The 18796-nt window shown below is 43.2% G+C and overlaps 1 protein-coding gene across 1 annotated transcript in view; it reads left to right on the forward strand.

Annotated features, from left to right (window-relative positions):
* The window catches only part of FRAS1 (Fraser extracellular matrix complex subunit 1), a 398805-nt gene that overhangs the window by 221604 nt on the left and 158405 nt on the right, over positions 1–18796 (forward strand). Inside the window, exons 19-20 of the mRNA XM_006198228.4 lie at positions 5084–5224; positions 7531–7674. Of these exons, the coding sequence (XP_006198290.1) occupies positions 5084–5224; positions 7531–7674 (285 nt within the window). The remainder of the gene's footprint in view (positions 1–5083; positions 5225–7530; positions 7675–18796) is intronic.

The raw sequence follows: 18796 nt of genomic DNA on the forward strand, positions 1-18796 counted from the left end.
TTTGATGTTTTTTTTTTCTTTTTTTTCAAACTTACTTAACCTGTAGGAGTCACTCAGCCAATTTCTGGATTCCTTTCAGAGGGAACCGTACGATGTATAGCTGTAGATTTGGTGTGATTGTGGGACAAAGTGAACTCAGGAGCCTCCTATGTTGCCATCTTGGACCAGAATGACAGTTTCTTTTTTAAATGAGAAATTCCCTTTTTTAAATGAGAAATTCGGTTAATTAATGAACTTGCTTTAGGTGAATAGGAAGAAATAAAGTATATTGTGGTATTTTGATCTATGTAGTTGTTCCTAAAATTCACCAAAGGCCTTAAGGCACAGAATTTTAATTAAAGAAATAAATGGGCAGGAGTCGGCATCCTCTGTTTGAGTACGTTACTATTTATGAAGTTGGGATTCCCTTGCATTAATTGAATAAGATACTTGGCATTTCTATTAGGCAACATTCCTTAATGTAGTCCCTAGAGTGCTGACATAAGTTGTACAAATGCATGCCTTCTGGAAATGTTCAGTCTTCTTCACTTTCCCCTTCTTGCTTTGATAGCTTGGGTGTGCTAGGCTTTGGGAATAGAAAGATGAAAAAGATATAGACCATGCCTTCAGGAAAGCGTGATGATGTAGGGGAGTCTGACATCTGAACAAGTGATTGAAAGAACATGATGCATGTTGTAATGACAGTAGACACAAGATGCAAGAAGAGTGCAAAGGAGACTGACTGTCTGGGGAGAGGGTATGCGGAGAAATGTGTAGGGGAATCTGACATCTGAACAAGTGATTGAAAGAACATGATGCATGTTGTAATGACAGTAGACACAAGATGCAAGAAGAGTGCAAAGGAGACTGACTGTCTGGGGAGAGGGTATGCGGAGAAATGTGCAGGGGGAAAGCTACACCATCATGCTGTTGAAGGTCAGTGGGAGCTCACCAAGCAAGAAGGTGGAAACGGGCATTCCGGGACAGGGAAGCAGCAAGTGCAAAGGCATGGCATGTTTGGAGAAGTACCATGCATTTGGTATTCCTGTGATATAAAGTCCAAAACAGTGAATTGTAGGGAGTGATACTGGAGACATGGGGGTGAGTCATGTCATGAAGTGCTGGTGTGCACTGTGCTAAGGAGTTTCAAGTTGACACTATTGGTTTTGGAGAACCATTAAAAGATTTTAAGTAGAATAAGTTGGTCAGTTTGCATTTTGTAGCGATCTATCTGGTGGTTGTGTGGCAGGTAAGTGGGGAGAAACGGAGTGGGGCTGGCCAGGAAGCTGTTGCACTAACCCACATCATGGGTGATGTCAAAGGTCTGCAGGAAAGATCACAGGGACAGTTAAATTGAGATAGATTTGACAGAGATTTAAGAAGTAAAAATCAGCTTATCTTAGATGTGTTGTGGTGATGGAAAAATGGAAGTCTAGGGTTTTTGCCATGAGTGACTTGGTGAATGGTGAGGTAACAGGTGAGCCAGGGAATACAAAAGAAGGACCAGGTTGGCGGTAGGATGTGAGGTTGGGGGTGGACACTGAATACAGTTTGGACGGAAGGAATGTGATGTCATAATTTACAGTAAGTAGGCAGCAGCTGAGCTTGGGAGTGGATAATGGTGGTACTGGGGGAATTAGGAATATGAGATACCAATGAAACACCAAATAGAGATATCCTCGAGATGGTTAGGTTTGTGTGATTAGGATTCAGGGTAAAAGTCAGAGCTGTAGACTCTCCTGCATGGAGGTCATCATTAATGCTATGACTAAGTTTGCCCAAGAGTGAGAAGAGGAAGAGCAGAGGGTGCAATTTGGGGAAGCTCCTCCATTCATGACATGAACAGAGAAGGGCTGAAAAGAAATGATCAAAGAGAAAGGAGACCTACCTAGAAGTGTGCTGTCAGTGTTTCCATCCACCCACCCACCCACTGACCCTCCTACCTGCCCCCCGCCCCCATTCAGTTAGCAGAAACTCATTTATTGAGAACGTGTGACATGCCAGGGACAGGGACTATGACAGATACTGTGGGAATCACAGAGATGGAGAAGGTGAGATTTTTTACTCTTAAAGGGTTCCGAATCTAGTAGCAGGTGGGGAGGTAAATTAAATCATTTTCATTAAAAAAAAGAGAAAGAGAAGGGGGAGAGGGCCGGGAGAGAGAGAGAGAGAAGAAAAGAAAAGAAAAGAAAAGAAAAGGAAAAAAAAAGAAAAGAAAAGAGAGAGAAAAGAAAAGAAGGAAAAGAAGGGTGAGCAAAAGGAGGGGAGTGATTTTATTTAACTTCATTCATTTCAGTGCTCATCCTTTATCACACTATCCCAACTGCATGTCCTAGAGGAGGATTTTGATGTTTACATCATAATTCAGGAGACGTCTACCTCAAAAATTGTTTTGACATGAAAAGCCAGGAATTTTTACATGATATGAAGATAGGGATGCTGGCCCACTTTTTGTGTTATTAAAAAGAAAAAAGAAGTAGTAGTGTTCATCACCTGAAATTTAAATAGAAAATAGAATGAACAAAAAAATGATCTGTTTTAATTGTTTTAGGTAAAATTTTTACTGGAGTCAGGTTGACTGGAATTTACAACCATCTAAGGACACTTTTAGTGCTGGCACTTTTAGTGCTTAAGCAGCTCAGTTATGCTTTTTCAGAAATATACTCAGCCATCAACTGGAAAACCACTCTCTAAAAACATAGTATTACGTGGAGAAATTATTCATAGGACTTTTTATTTCAAATCTCTTCCATATATGCCCTGTAATGGAGTTAGTCTTCCTTGAAGGATCTTAGACTTCAAACCAGAACTTCTGCTGTGAAATCAGCTTCCATAGAATGACAGACCCTCAAAAAAGTCACTGAAATAGTGTAGACAAAATCAGCACAGAATTGAAGTTTCATGTGTGTGTTTTAAAGATGCAGATGCCTGTAGTTACAGACATAGAGAATTACAGAGAAAAAAGTGCTTACAGAGGATGGTCACCCAACATATCCTTTTCCTCTGTACCACAGGGCCACTAGCTAGCTCAGTATCTACTTGGTTCTTATACTATGTTTCCAATGAAGGCCATTCTGAAATCTGTCGTGGAGATGTTCAGTGAGGCTCATTTCTAAAAGCTAGTGGGTGGCAAAGGGACTTTCTCCTGGAATTCTTGGCCGAACAACCTTTCAACTCATTTGTCCTCATTGCTTTCTTGTTTTCTGTAATTCAATAATAACCTTTATTCACACTGAGTCAGGTTATCACATTGATTTTGTGACCAAATGGAATGAAATAAAGTAAGTTGTGTGCCCACAATGCATTTATTCATCTTCTCCCGGCTTTCAATTCCACAGTGATACGCTTTGATTTCCTATTTATCAGGGAGGTGTAACAGGAAGAGCTAGGGATTTTAACAGTCTTGTAAAGTCTGATAGGAACACATTGGTATTATCATAAATATATTGAAGTATGTAGAAGTATGTTGCTTCCCCAAATCATGCTGGAAAGCCCTGTGTTGACAATATAATTTAGCTGTTTTTTGAAATATTGCCACCTGACTTTCTAGTACATGCTGTTTCATTTTGTGTTAAACTTGCTTTGAATAATGAGATAATGTGTACCCTTCTTTTATAATAATATTTGTTCACCTATTCTATTTTGTTTCTCAAAGAGAGGAAATGTTTTCTCAGTGATTCTGAAAATACTTGGGAAAAAATTCCTGTGACTTGTGCGAACAGAGCTGTTAACAAGGCAATCTAAAAAAAAAAGGAAAGGAGGGGGAATTATTTTAGAACTTGGAGCTCTGGTTCTGTTTTTCATAGAGGAATAAGTACTGTGAAATAGATATAGAGCTCTATGGCGTATCCTGGGATGATGATCAAAATATTTATCAACCAGTAAGGTAGGGTGTACTGCAGTGAGGCCCGATCCAAGTGGGTACTGGCCTTAGCTCAGGAGCAGGGTCCTGGAGGCTTCCTGGTAGAGGTGTTAAACCTTTAGGTGCTGGGTTATGGATAAGGCAGGGTACTAGGGTGCAGCCAGGGCTGCAGGGAGAGTTTGGGACAGCAGTCAGACACCAGCTATATACCAGGAGTTTAACCAGTACTTCAACAACCAGTACTGCTGGAGCAGGACATCCTAGCTTATGTCAGCCCCACATAAATCCCAGGTTGAAATTTACATTTCTGTTGAGGGTTGGTGGAAATGGAGACCTCAGTGATGGAAAATCCCATCTGGTTCTTCTAAGCTGCTGGTCTCTAAGTCCTCTGGGTATTTGATGGAAGGGTCAGAGGAAGGGAAGAGGAGGCTGAGAGTGGTGCCTCTGCGGTCAGTGGAGCTTGTGCATTGGACAGAAGGTGGCCTGAAATGCATGGGGTCATCCACATGGGTACGAACCAGGTCATTGTCTTGCTCATGGTTGTTTCCGCAGCACCTAGACCTACCTGAGGCTCAGTAACATATGAAGGAATGAATGAATGGAGGTGAATGACTGGCTATTTCAAATGGTAGGTGTTAAGATTATTCAAGTGTGGTGAAGCCAACAGATCAGGAGACAGTTGCCATTGGAAAGGTAGTTTGTTACCCTTGCTTGTGTGTCTGTGGATGCAGCTAATTTGAGAAGCTCAAAATGTTCGACAGTTCTCACCTGTGTATGTCCGGTCTCCATCAGAGAGTGGGCACCGTATAAACCTTTGTGGAATCAATAAATAGGGCTTCCATCACCTTTCTCTTTAACCTGAGCAGCCTGATCAGCGCACATCGACCGTGATGGTGGGGGGGGGCTCTCTTGAGGGAAAGAGACCTGTTTTATGGCTTCTTGTTCTTTATTTGACATTCTCCGAGAATGGGAACATGGGAAGAAAGAAATGGATGATTCTGCAAAGGATTATTTCTGTTTTGCAGCATTTATGCCTTACTTAATCTGGGTTCTGCAGATGCCTGCTGTGTAGGACATGTCCTTGAGGGAGAAGTATGTGAGATGTGTGCCCTGGCCTTGGGAAAACTGAGCAAATGTGCAGAACTTACGCCCATGCGGGAATGTCCACGGGAGAGATGGAGCTACTGCAGTTGTTGAATGGTGGCTTTCCTGATTGTGCCCTCTGCTTTCTCTTTCTTCCAGAGTGCCACCAATCCTGTTTGGGGTGTGTAGGGAAGAGCTCCCATAACTGCACGGCCTGCAGGTCTTCCCATGTGCTGTTGGATGGGCAGTGCCTCCCCCAGTGCCCAGATGGATACTTTAACCAGGAAGGCAGTTGTACAGGTGAGTGTGTAATGCGCCAGCGCACATGCCCTGTGCCCGTGTTTTGTCTTCATAATGCAGCCAGCCTCCGTAATTAGAAACCCTGTCATACCAGCGGTCTAGGGCTGGGCTGTAAATCCTTGTCTTGAACTTGTAGAAGTAAAAGGACAGAGTGAGGGAGCAAGTGAAATTCTGTTCTTCCGATATGGCAGTATGGATGAAGTGAAAAGTTAGAATCGTCTTGAACTACGTGTACAGCGCAGGACGGATTTGACGGTGATCGTCACGCAGCTGAGCTACTGCAGGGCCTAGTGTATTTGTGAGGGATCAGGCATCTGGCGTGGCCTCTGCCATTCTCAGCCTCACTTCCCCTGGGTACAGCCCAATAGAGCAAAAGGAGAGAGAGGTATTTCTTCCTTTCCTTGACATGTCAGTCCAGTATGTTTTTAAGAGCACCTTTGTAGTTCAGTGACAGAGATTCTAGAAATTACTAGTTCAGATTAGTACAGGGTTTTATTGGAATTGACAAAAGACTAAAATTTGAGCACGTCATTGTAGCACTGTGTTTTCTCATATCTACAGAAAAAAAGGAAAAGACAAAACACAGTCTATCATGATCACGGTTTTGTTTCTAAAAACAGACTGTTGAGGCCAGCTTATAGGAAGAAGCCCCTTGTTAAGAAATGGTTTGACATGTATTTCTGGAGTTGGAAAACATGTCATAAATGTAGAAACTATTTTTGAAATGAATGAAGACTTGTTAGATTCATCTAGCCTCAAACTCCAAAGAGGGAATTTAACGTGAACACAAATTTGGGCAATGGAAGAGCAATATTATATTTTTCCTGGAATTTTCTTCTTCCAAGTGGCCTTTTAATCTCTGTAGGTCCCTCATGGGTTGCTTTACTTGAAACACTCACTCAAGCTCAGTGGGGAGCATTCCTGGTTTCTCTGTCACTGGGGTTGTCCTGGAAAACAGGGCTCTGTCGTATGTGCTCTCACCCTCCCCCAGTTGGTTTTTGTGTATGGAAAACTGTTTCAGGGAGAAAAGTCTGAGTAAGCTCTGACTCTCCTCTGTCCATGCCTCTACCTTTGTGAAGCCAGCAGATGGGTGGTACCTCAAGCGGCAGGGCGCCAAGGTCACTGGAAATATTCTGGCAGGGAGGAAAGCACTGGGCGGTGGGACCATCCCGAGGATGCCAGTATCTTTTGGACAGGCGTTTGCAAAGTTAAGAGCCTCAGGAACGTAGGAGGGGTTCCTGCTAGCCTTCTAATCAGTTCACTTTCTTGCTCTCTCTCTTTTTTTTTTTTTAATATAACGCCTTATCTTCTCTTGGCCTCCCGCCAGCAGAAGTGAGAAGCAGTTGACTTTACTCGAAATCCTGCCTTTCCTTCCCACCAGCTCTGTGCCAGAAGGGAATTCTTTGTCATCAGTTCTTGCCAGCAAGCTCTACCCAGCTCTGGTCCCTCCCTTCCCCTCCTCATGGAATCAGACATGCTTAGACCTCGTCATCCTTGGCAGAGAAATCCTTAAATCTCCTTCCCTGCGCCTGCCGCTGCCTCCTGCCCTGCGGCACAAGTGTCGCTGCAGCCATAGCCTCCCGTTCCTCTCTGCCGTCCACCCTTGTCTTTCTCGCCTGCCCCCACTGTGACTCACGGCTCATTTCAGTGTAGGACTTCTGAGTAATTTGGTCGTTTTTCTGGGGGAAAACATAGCTTGGATGCAGTGTTGTCTAAGGAATTGAATTTCAAACACAGCTCCTGATAACCTCCAGAAGGAGGGCTTTTTCGGTTCTTTGTATTTTAATTAAGTGTCGCTGCTAAAACCAGCATCCAAGTTGTGGCCTCAGGGAGAGCCCTGCTGGCATCTGACTCTAGCGAGAAGTTTCCATTTCCTCTGCTGTGTCCGGTTCCCCCTGGGCCTGCCAGGAATTTCTGAGAAGCAAAGCATCTCCCCCGTCTCCCTGTCCCGCTCTTGGAATCGCTGTATTTTAGAGAGGGAGAGCCCTACCACGTGCTCTTCTGCTCTGTGATTTTGATGTGAACTTCCTTACTTGCATAGGTGGGGATGGTCAGCCCATGCAGTCGGTTCCTCTAATTCTGATGCTTCTAGCTTCCATGTTCTGTTCCGGACCGTGTTTTCACTAACATCAGAGAGGCCGTCCTGCAGTCAGGCCTAAGGCTATGTCAGGCTTACTCAGGAGTCTTCAAAAGATGATGAGTGTTTGAAGTCTGCTCTTAAAGTAATCTGTGGAGTCAATGAAACACTTCATGTATTTACATGCTGAGCTGCTAATTCCAATCTTGGTTCTCGTTTTGCCCCCCAGAATGCTACCCAACCTGCAGGCAGTGCCACGGCCCGTCGGGATCTGACTGCATCTCCTGCCACCCTCACGGCACTCTGGCCGGCGGGAGCTGCAGGACCAGCTGTCAGGAGGAGCAGTTCCTCAACCTCGTGGGCTACTGTGCCGGTGAGTGTGACCCCTTCTCAGTCTCAGGAATCAACCGCCATCCGCTCACGTTCTTCTTGCCCGGCCTCTGAGGGCTCCTGTGCTTGTCCTTTGTCATCAGATTAAGAGCTCTCTTGTGGGAGTCATTGGTCTCCTGCCTGGAAATTCGCTTCACTGCTTCCTATCAGATATTTAGTAAATATGTGTGGTTTCAAGTAGAATCTTCTAATAACACTCTTGCAATTCCTGAAAAGACTTAGAACCTCATATTAGTGGAGATTAAAGTCGTGATAACAGTGCCTTCTGGCCCTGTGGTGTCCTTCAGCTGAAGACAACAAGAAGTATTTTCAAAAGAGTCACTCTGAAGACTGTCTCCTGTGGTGGAGAACCTTTGACATCAGTACCAGGCACAAACATTTAGGGAGGTTTACCGAGAAGTAGATCAGTGGCTTCAGGAGATGGGCTTTTTCCTCCTCAGTTTAGAACTCAGATCTCAAAAAGAAATGAATTAGGAAAATAGCCTGGAATTTGGAAGATGATGAAGGAGCCATGCAGTGTTTGTCTTCAGCCATCTATTCATGCAACAGGTATCTTTGAGTGTCTGCTAATGGTCAGATGCTCGTAATACAAAAAAAAAAAATAGTGACAAATAAAACAATGACTCTGCCCTTAAAAAGCTTACAGTCTGGAGAGAGGAGCTGACAATCTAGTGGGTTATTATATACCCCTACCTACTTCTCCAAATTGTAGGAGAAACTTGAAGAGCTTTGCCTGGAGAAGCTGTTGTCACAGCTCTGAAGGGCTTGACTGGGAGGCAAGAGGGAGAGCTGGGAATCTGGCTGGATCTGGTTAGATGCATGCTGGAGGGATGACCTGGCTGTAGGGAGGAGGTGTGGCCAGTTGTCTAGATCATAGTATCCAGCAGGCACATGCCATCTGGGCCAACACTGCTGTCTCAGCCATCCAGTTTGGTGGGTGTGGGCACAGCAAGCCAATGGTAGCGCTTCAGGTGTAGCTGGGGCACCATGGTCTGGGTGATCCATTCTTTTCGCACATGACCTTAGCTGGAGACTAGACATTGGGGTCCCAGGTCTATACTCTAGGAAGCTGAACTGTCGAGAGCAGGGCTGCAGCCAAAAAATGCTGGGATTCAGGACAAAACCAAATCATAGAGACCGCAAAGCATTTTAGGAACAATGGAAAGTAGAAGCTTGGAGAGTCCAGACTAATGAGATACCCGACAGCTGTAGGGTGTGAGCCGATCGCTAGTCCCGCCAGTTGTAGTCAGAACTGACCGGGGAAGTGGGCAAGTGGGAGGCGTTAGCACCTACTCTTGAAGGGGAATCCGGCAGTGGCAGGGTCTGACTGGTGAATAGTTGCTAAGCTTGAGCTCCGCTGCTCATTCTTACTTTAGGATACGAAGGAGCAGCTGCAGTGAGAACTAAGGTTCCTGACGTGGTTAGAGCTCATTAGTGGGTATATATTGAGAACCGACTGAGTACAGGTGCTGAGTTGCTGTTTGAAGGGGACACAGAGTTTCCTTCTACTTAAGGAGGTGAACCAAAGACACAAGTGCAGTTAACAAATAGTACAAAGCAAGTTATGGATAATAACACCAACAGTCCGCATGGGCTGCAGGAGTTCAGAGGAGGGAGAAGTGAAAGGTATGGAAAGTGTTGTGGAGGAGGTGGGACCTAAAGTTTTTCCTGAAGAATAGCTAGGATTCTGTTAGAGAGGTCAGGTGGATTCTAGCAGGAGACAGACCCAGGGGGAGAACACGTGGGCCATTCATGGCTAGTGAGAGTGGTCCAAGGGCATGGTTTGGCTGAAGGCATGGTTTGAATTAAGGCGTATTAGATGAAATGATTGGAATCAGGGTATAGGGAACCCAAAGTTCTGGGTTGAAAACTCTGGACTGAATCTTGTGGCCAATAGGGCCATGAGAGTTTTGGGGAGAACTGTGATTGACTAAGACTATGTCACAAGCAGGAAATCTGCAAGCTGCGTGGAAGATGGATTGGAGTCAGGAGAGATTACAGTTAGAGGGGCATTAGAAAGTTGATCCTTCATAATGGCTTTTCTATTTCCAACATATTCTGTAAGTGGACCCTAAAAATTTTATGCTGGGGCAGATTTTATAAATAAATGTTTATATAAGGAGATTGGAAAAATTTAATTTTTAATCAGCTCTGTTCTCTCCAATGTCCAGAGCCCTCTTTGATGGTAAATTAGGTGATTAGGAGTTGCATTAATTTTTAAGGCTTATAAGAGATCACTGGAATAAAGAATCATGGGACTAGGCTAATTGATAAGTCCCCAGTCCTAGAAGAGCAAGTCTCACTAAAATAAGCTAGAAGGGACAAACGTTGGCTGTCCTGAGTTTAGGTATATTAAATGAAGGCTTTAAGTAAGGTAACCCATTGTCCGGTGCTTGGAAATCCTTCATTGACTGGAGAATGGTGTATCAATATTTGTTACAGAAAAATTTGGCCAATCATTTCAGTTGTTGATCTTTCAGAGAAGTGCACTGACTCAAAGTTTACTTTTTCAATAAATATATGCCCTTTCCAAACCCCTCCCAATTCTCTTTGTAGCACTGTAATGCATTCATTCATTTATGGCTTCATCAAACATTTATTAGGCACACACTTCATACTAGGCCCTGTGCTAGTCTCTGGGAATGCCCGGAGAAATAAGATACAGTGCTTGCATTAAAAAAATGTATCATGCAGTAACGGAAGGAGGTATGTGTTGGGTATGATATTGCTGTGGATATGAGATGAGCCTGTGGGACAGCACCCTAACCCAGGCTAGATAGAACATGTATGTGTGTGTGTTTAGTGGGTAGTGAAGGCTTTCTGGAACAGGTCATAACTGGGATGATTTGGAAACACAGGGAAGAGTTAGAGGGGTTTGGAAATTTAGAGGTGAGAGCATTCCAGAAAACAAGCCAAAGAATATTTTCTGCTCAGGCACTGGCGAAGAGTTAAGTAGAAGGCAGCCCTAGTCTGGGAGCGCTGGGACCTGAAGCAGAAGGAAGAGGGGCAGGTCATGAAGGCCTTTGTATGCTCTGTTTAGGAGAGCATGCTTTGTTATCCAGGCTGTAGGCATCTCTTGAAGGTTTTCAAAGAGAAAAGCATCATGATGACATTTCTGCAAAAAGATCTGTGGAAGACTGGGCAGAAGAAGACAAGACTGGGGGCAGAAAGACCTTTAGGAGGGGGTTGTCGGTGTCCAGATGAAAGATGAAGCCCTTTGATAAGGAAACTGCTGAGGGGATGCAGAGAGGGGGGCATGGCTTCACTAAGTATTCATTATGTATCAGATTTGTTACCGAAACACAGGTCCAGCTGCTTGCTATTTGAAAGCCAATACAAAGAGAGGCACATGTGAGTAGAAAGGAAAGTTTGCTGTATTCTGCAGAGGAGCATCCAGGAGCAAAGGAAGCAGGGAGGAGGGGAACTCTTGTCCAAAGATCAATTCCCACCAGCTCCACCCTCAACCGCTGCCTCCCCCTGCACCGATCAATGGGCATGAGCTTTTAAAGGGGAGTTTCAGGGTGTATAGACAGAAGGAGCAGCTACATGCTGATCAGCACAGTCAGCTCTGACAGTCGTCTTGCACATTAGTCATGCAGTGGTCTGGTCAGCATCATCTTGATTGTTTTAAGTACAGATAATCTTCAGTTTCAGGGTCAGTTTGTTCCCATTTCTATGAGGCCAGTTCTCGGAATTGTGGCAGCTTGTGTCGTGGCCACGGTCTGGTCATCGTGTAGTTAACTTCTTCCACCTGGTGGGGTTTCGGTACCTACAGGGCAGCTCAAAGGATACGGCTCAGAGTATTATCTATAGCCCTTGAGGAGGAACTAAAGGTCCTTGACTTTGTTTAATGACTAAACTACTATTATTTGGTCTTGTTTGACTGCTTTCTTTTGCTTTTGCATTTTTTCCCTTCTAAACTTATTCTTTGACTAAAGTTTTTCTACAGACAACAGGCAGGTGGAGGCCATGGCAGGGCTGGAGGGTGGGGCAGGTCTATCCTGAGAAGGCCGCATCGAGTCCTGCTCCATTTCAGGTTGACCCATGTGAGATTGCTATTTGGCAAGGGGAGGGGGAGATGAAATAGTGGTGATTTCGTATGGTTCAACCTAATAGAAGCAGCAGAAGTTGGTGATCTTGCCCTTTGGCTAAGGGAGAGGGAGTTTCCGGGGGTGATTTCTAGGTTTCTGGTCAGGTAAATTTGAGGAATGGGAGTACCACTTACCAAGGGCCAGAACAGGAACGTGCTGTGTTGAGCTTGGGCTTCTTGGACCACTGGACATCCAGGGCTAGCTGTCCAGGAGGAGGTTGCAGGTCTAAGTGAACACAGCTTTCTGACTGTAGCCTCCGTGAGCTCATCTGCTGTTTTCATTTTACCCCAAACCTAAAGTCCTGGAGCTCTATTTTTAGCTGAAGTGTTGCCTCAGTCAGGTCATAAGTTAACCTCATGTAACTTTTATCTAAACTTAGGCAGGCGCTAGGAGGAGCCCTGGAGATAGTCAAAGCAGAAGATAATCCACCCCATGCAGTGCCATCAGTAGAGTGTATTTCCATCGTCCTTGGGACGTCCTAGCACAGTGGGAGCCCTGGAGAAGCATCCCCTCTGCTCCATCTTTCCTGTGTGAGCTTTGCAGGGTGGTAGGATTTACTCACAGGATTTGTTCTCTACCTGAGCTACACCTAAGATCGTCATCAGAGACCTCTTAATTACACTTAGCTGTTTAAGAAAGAAAATTACATCTAATCAATCACACAGACAAGCATAAACTCTTCCTGGGAACAGGTCCAATAACCTCAATGTGTTATCACATATGGAGATGTCATCTGTGTGGGGTTCTTTCCTTCAAGCCTATCAAAGCAAATATACAGCTTGTGAGATTTTGATCAGAGCTGAAGGCTTTCAACAGAAATAAATGAACTGGGGTGAGAGGTGACAGTGGGTAAGATTGCAACAGACATGGTTAAGTCCATGGAAAGCCAGACTTTTTCTTCATATATTTTTGTTCTTTATATTTTGCCCACATCTCAACAAAGTGATCCCCAAATTTCAAAGCCTGGGGTGCATCTTCCATTCATCTTTCTCCCCTGAAACCTTGTTCCTGTTCATAGAAGAGGGTGAGAATTAAAAAGAAAAGGAGAAATATCCAAATGCAGATTCATTCAAAAAAAAAAAGCCTTGGGCTTTGTGGAATGGCCAATGGGAAGGCAGTACTTTTTAGTTTTTATGTAGAAAAAGGAAATAATACTGAGAGTGATGTTGTAGAAGGGAGGGCTGCAAGTTTTTATTTATTTTTGATTGAAGTATAGCTGATGTACAATATTGTGTTCGTTTCAGGTGTACAGCAAAGTGATTTGTTTCATAGATGTGTTTTTTGTTCTTTTCCATTATAGTTTATTGTAAGATATTGAATATAGTTCCCTGTGCTATGCAGTAAATCCTTGTTGTTTATCGATTTTATATGTAGTAGTATGTACCTGTTAATCCCATACTCCCAGTTTATCTCATTCCCCCTTCCCCTTTGGTAACCATAAGTTTGTTTTCTATGTCTGTGAAGACTGCCAAATTTTAAACAGCTGATTTGTTAGGATGGTAGAATTCTTCTAGGGGATTAAAATTTGTTTATGCAGTAATTTTTAAAATGCTGGTTTGTTTTTGGAAATCTTTGCCAGAATGTAAGCAAAATAAGACAAGTATCAGTAAAGAAATATTACTTGAGCATTTTCATATTGTATTCCATAGTCCTCGAGTTCTGAGCAATGGTCAGTAGGTGTTGTATGCAAAGAAGTCTCCTGGCAGAATAAATCTGAGAAACTCTCAGTTAAATAAAGCTGAGCAGCTTCCTTTATTGCAGGATTTCTCAAAACCATAAATAAGCAGATGTGCATTATGAATCTCTGAGATGAAGGAGGCTGGACATTATGTCTCAAACATTCCATTGCAGACCCCTCCCTTTGGTTTATTATAGCCTCTCACAGAGCTCACCAGTGCTTTACAGAACAATCTTTGGGAAGCCCTGAACTCATGTTAGTATGTTGGACAATTTGTTGGCACTCCGTAAAGGTAAAATGAAATGATCAACCTATATTCAGATTGTGGACTTCCTTCCTTCCACCCCTTGGTGCCTTTCTCCCTTCTTTGCACCGCTTGGTGCCTTTCTCCCTTCCTTCCTATTTTCCTTCCTTCTTTTCTCTGTGGGCAAGCAGACGGGGCACTGAGAAGGCTCAGGTTTGCCACTCTTCTGTCTACTGAAGAGCATCAAAGAGCAATTATAATTACCCTCTGATGTTGGGTCTCAGAAGTGTCTGCTCTCTGAACCTGAGTTGAATGGTGAGAAAACCTGTTCATATTTTTTTCTTTGAAAGCATTAAAAAAACAAAGTAAAATCTTTTGAGTCCTTTCCACCGTTTCCCCCGTTTATTGTCAATCATTTCTGAAAGAGGACCCTAAAAAAGGTGGTGGAAAAGTTGAAATGCACAGATTAAAAGAGCAAAAAATCCTTGTTTTGGAATAAGCTGATAAAACCGCAACAGTGAGTAATAAAAACCAGTTCCAAATGAGCATCATTAAGGACTGAGTAGGAGCCCTGTATGAGCTGGTGTACCAGCTCTCTTTCTCGGGATACTGTGACTTGAAGCCGAAAAGGTGGGAGCCAGTTGTTTTAGAGCAGCTTCTACGCGTGGGGACTGTGGGTGGGCAATGCCCTACATCTTGCTGCAGCTGCTCCAGAAGCTATAAGCTAAGAGAACAAAAGAAGCACACCCTAAAACGTGTAGCAGTTGCTACCTTATTTTCATCGTCAAAATCCCACCCATTCATCCCTTTTAACCCGGTTCAGATTCCTTCCCTTCTAGGACCAGCTTCCTCTTGGCATCTCCTGCGGTGTAATTCCTAGGTATGCTGATTGTTTCTACCAGTTACCTAGCACTTGGCATTGACATGTTCTCTGTGAGTGATCTTTTCTTGGTGTCTAATAATAGGTGACTGTTCCGAGGGCTTATTATGGGACAGGCACTGTGCTAATTGCTTTGAATGCATTTTGCCATTTAACATTAGCAATAATCCTCCAGGGTAGGTACTAACGTGATCTCCATTTTACAAATAAAGAATCTGAACCACAGAAAGGTTGAGTCACTTGCTCAAAATGACAAAAGTTGGAAGATAGAGCCAAGATTGGAACCTAGAGAGTGTGATTCCAGAATCCACATACTTAACCATTTTGTCATACTCTACGATGCCAAATACAGTTGATTACAACAATAGGGACTCAAGAACAGTTTTCTGATTGTAGATTAAAAGGTGGATCGTCAGGGACTGGTATGACAGGATGTCTTGGAGAAGCACTGCTGGGGAAAGTTGTAAGAACTTGCTGGTCTGTTCTAAGGAAGCTGTTTTAGACTACCATGTAGTTTTATTGTGTATATGCTTATTAAATGAATAAACTTTAAACAAAAACATTAACACATACTAAATTTTAATAATTTATATCACTCTGCATATACTTTAATCTTTTCAGTGGATACATACATGCATTTTTCATAGCTATAATCAGTAGCTATGTACAGGTACACCTTAAAGATGTTGTGGGTTTGGTTTCAGACCAGTGCAATAAAGTTATCATCACAGTAAAGCACATCGCACGAATTGTTTTGATTTCTCAGTGCACATAAAAATTATGCTAACACTATATTGTAGTCTATTAAGTGCACAATAGCTTTATGTCTTAAAAAACAATGTACATACCTTAATTTAAAATACTTTATTGCTAAAAAAAATTCTAACCATCATTGATAGCATAGGGTTGCCACAAACCTTCAATGTGTAAAAAAACCGCAATTATCTGCAAAGCACAATTAAGCAAGAGTGCAGTAAAATGAGGTACATCTATATTTCTTTGTCATTTCTTGTGTCACTTTAATTGTGTATTTCCATGTGTTGGCAAATAATTGAAGAACTCACATAATTGTCTTTTTTAATGGCGAAATAGCATCCCGTTCTGTTTGTGTGACTTAATCTGATAGGCCACTGTCTTTTTGTGGATCTGGGCAATAACCAGCAGGAGATAGATGTACTTCCTGGTAAGTTAAGCGTGACTTCCAAGGCGTCCGCTGGAACTAGTCTGTTTTTCATGTTATTGTTAATAGCCCTAATGGTGTGTTTTTGGAATTTTATAATTTTAAAGCATCTTCTCACTTATTTTTCATTTCATCATCCCAAGAATCCTTCCTGCGGAAGTGGGAATAAGCACGCTCAGTGCAGTGCCTAAGTAGCACATAGATGGTGATTGAGAGATGTTGGCTAGAGGAATGTCTCGATTCTGGCATCCTGGTGTCTATTTTCATCCCCTTCTAATGCATCGTACGGTAATTACATCAATCATCTTCTTAGTGTGACCCGTTTTTTGCTTCTTACCTCTTCTTCTTCACCATCCACTTCATCTGGTCCTATCCTTCTATCTCTAGATTTTTTTTCAATTTTCTTGTGTCTTTTTTTTTTTTAACACTTGATTCTTTATTTCCCTTCTCTTCTTTTTCTGGCAGTGCACATCCTTCTCTTATTTCTCATCTGTCACCCTGTCTCCTATTGCTTGAACTGTGAGTTGCATATCCAATCTCTCTCTGGAACTTTCAATGATTGTCTCTCCCTTGTTCTCTGAATTGTGTTTTATTTAAGGGACCACACTGTCTGCTGAAGGATGATTGAATATTTCAAGGCATTCTTTTTCTCTGAACTTTTAGTTTCAGGAAAAAAAAATGGCATATGCTTAAATCGAGGCCTTCTTAAATTAAAAAAAAACTTGTATTTTCTCCTTTACATGACTTTTACTAAACAATATCTTACCTAGCTTTAGAAATGACCTTACTTACAAGTTTTCAACTTGGCAGGGCTCCCAATGAAGTCCGGATGGCTGTTGACTTCATCAGAACTGCAGGCCAGGGCCTGAATTGCAAAGAAGGCTTTGAGGGTTGATGCTTAAAGAACACAACTGAATTTAGACTCACAGGCTGTCCTCTTAAGTCCTAAAAATAGCAAAATTGGTATGGCTACACTTACTTTTCTTACACTCATGTAAATCCCTGTGGCTTACATGTAATAGGCAAAAATAGTGACTGAGATGGAAGTTTGATCATCAACATCAATACCAGTTCTGACTGGGTCTCCTGTGTATAAAAAATAATCACTGATATTTACTAAGCACTTCCTCTGTTCCAGCTCCTCCCATACACGGTCTCATTTAATCCGGACTGCAGCCCTGGGAGGTCGGTCCTATGATTAGTAGCACTTCTGTCTTACAGCCCAAGAGACTGAGATGCGAGACGTTAACGGGGTTACCCAATGTTTCACAGCTAGTGAGCAGTAGAGCTGGGCTTTGAAGCAGTGCTACGTCAGAGGAAACACGTGTGAACACTGTGCCATCAACCTGCAGACCTTCTCTGCCCCCCATCATTCGTATTATTTACAGTTCTTTTTGATGCTTTGTCACCTCGCCCATCATGGGCTTTCCGTATGCACTCGCCACACTTTACTTCATCTCAGCTCTCACTCCAATCAGCTGATGACTTTGCTCTTTTAATTGAGGTATAGTTGATTTACAGTGTTGTGTTAGTTTCTGGTGTACAGCATAGTGATTCAGTTATACACATATATTCTTTTTCATATTCTTTTTTATTATGGGTTATGACAAGTCATTGATTATAGTTCCCTGTGCTATACAGTAGGTCCTGTGGTTTGCTTTCCTTTTTGTTTAGAAGATTAACATAATCAGATAAAACAACAGTAAAACTCTCATCTTTTCTCCTCAAAATGTCTCTTTGTCTTCTTCCAGATACCTTTTTCCTCATTCCTTCCTTTGAGAAAGGAGCTCCCTCACCTTGGTCCAGGGAATCCCTCCATCTGTGACCCATCTGCCCCGTCACCTTCAAGAGCGGGTTCTGCCCATCAGTCATTTCCTATTCTGGCTTCTCATTTCATCCCCTACTTTCCTCTTTAAGTTTTCCTCTCCTTCCCACCTGGCCCTCTTTCCTCTAGGACCTTAGTGTCTTAATACAGTCCTCATTTCTGTTTCCTCCTTAGAGTCCATCTCAAGTGCACACGTGATGATCAGCTCCAGGCTCTCTTTTTGTCTGTCTACCTTCTGAACATCTGATCCACAGGAACAACATACTCAAAAAACTCTAATAAAGAAACCCTCCTCACCCCTCCCCATCAGGTCATTTCCTTCCTTCTCCTGACTCTCTTGTGCATCCACCACTGATTTTTCAATCAGTGTAATTCAACATGAGTACAGTTGACCCTTGAGCAATGGGGGTCTGAATGGCGTGGATCCACTTATATGCAGCTATTTTTCACAAGTAAATACTACAGAACTACACAGTCCGCGCTTAGTTGAGTCCGAGAATGCCATGGAACAGTGGATAAGTTGTAAGTTGTAAGTTATAAGTTGTACTCGCATAAGTTGTAAGTTATACTCATATTAAGCCCTGCATTGTTCAAGGGTCACCTGTAATTCAAAATTGAGTTACACCTGCTCCCTTCCTACCGCTATTCCACAGTCCAGTCACTGCCACATCTGGCAAGGTTCCAGGCCTTCTTACTCCCTTTGGATAAAATACTCTCTGGTCCTCCTCAGACACCAATTGCATTTTAAGTGTGGCATTCTTCTGACATTGGACCTTATCACAAGCACCTGAGAGAAATCTGCCTCTGACTCAATGCTCCGTCTCCTGCAGTAACTTCCACAGTGCCTCACACCCAGCTCGCCTTCCAGAAACATTAATGAAAGTGAAAGCTTTTCTGGCTTTGAGGTAAGGCAAGAGTAAAACATAAACCGATGGGAGGCCAGGCACAAGGCATCAGGCTACCTGGGCAGGAGCGGTGCTTACATCCCCTCGTTGGCAGCAAGAACTGGCACCAGAGCTGCGGAGCGGGCTTTGCTCTCATATCTGACACCACCTCTCACCCCCTCCTTCCGACCTGTCTGTCGCCGGGGGTCCTACCGCAGGCTTCTCACCCCATTTGTAAGTTTGTCAGCACTGGGTGGAAATCACTGTCCTTTAACGTTAAGGTCAGTCTGTTGTCTTTGTTGTTGTTGTTGGTTGTCTTTTTC

Source organism: Vicugna pacos, chromosome 2 (genome assembly GCF_048564905.1).
Source record: "Vicugna pacos chromosome 2, VicPac4, whole genome shotgun sequence".
Taxonomy (NCBI): domain Eukaryota; kingdom Metazoa; phylum Chordata; class Mammalia; order Artiodactyla; family Camelidae; genus Vicugna; species Vicugna pacos.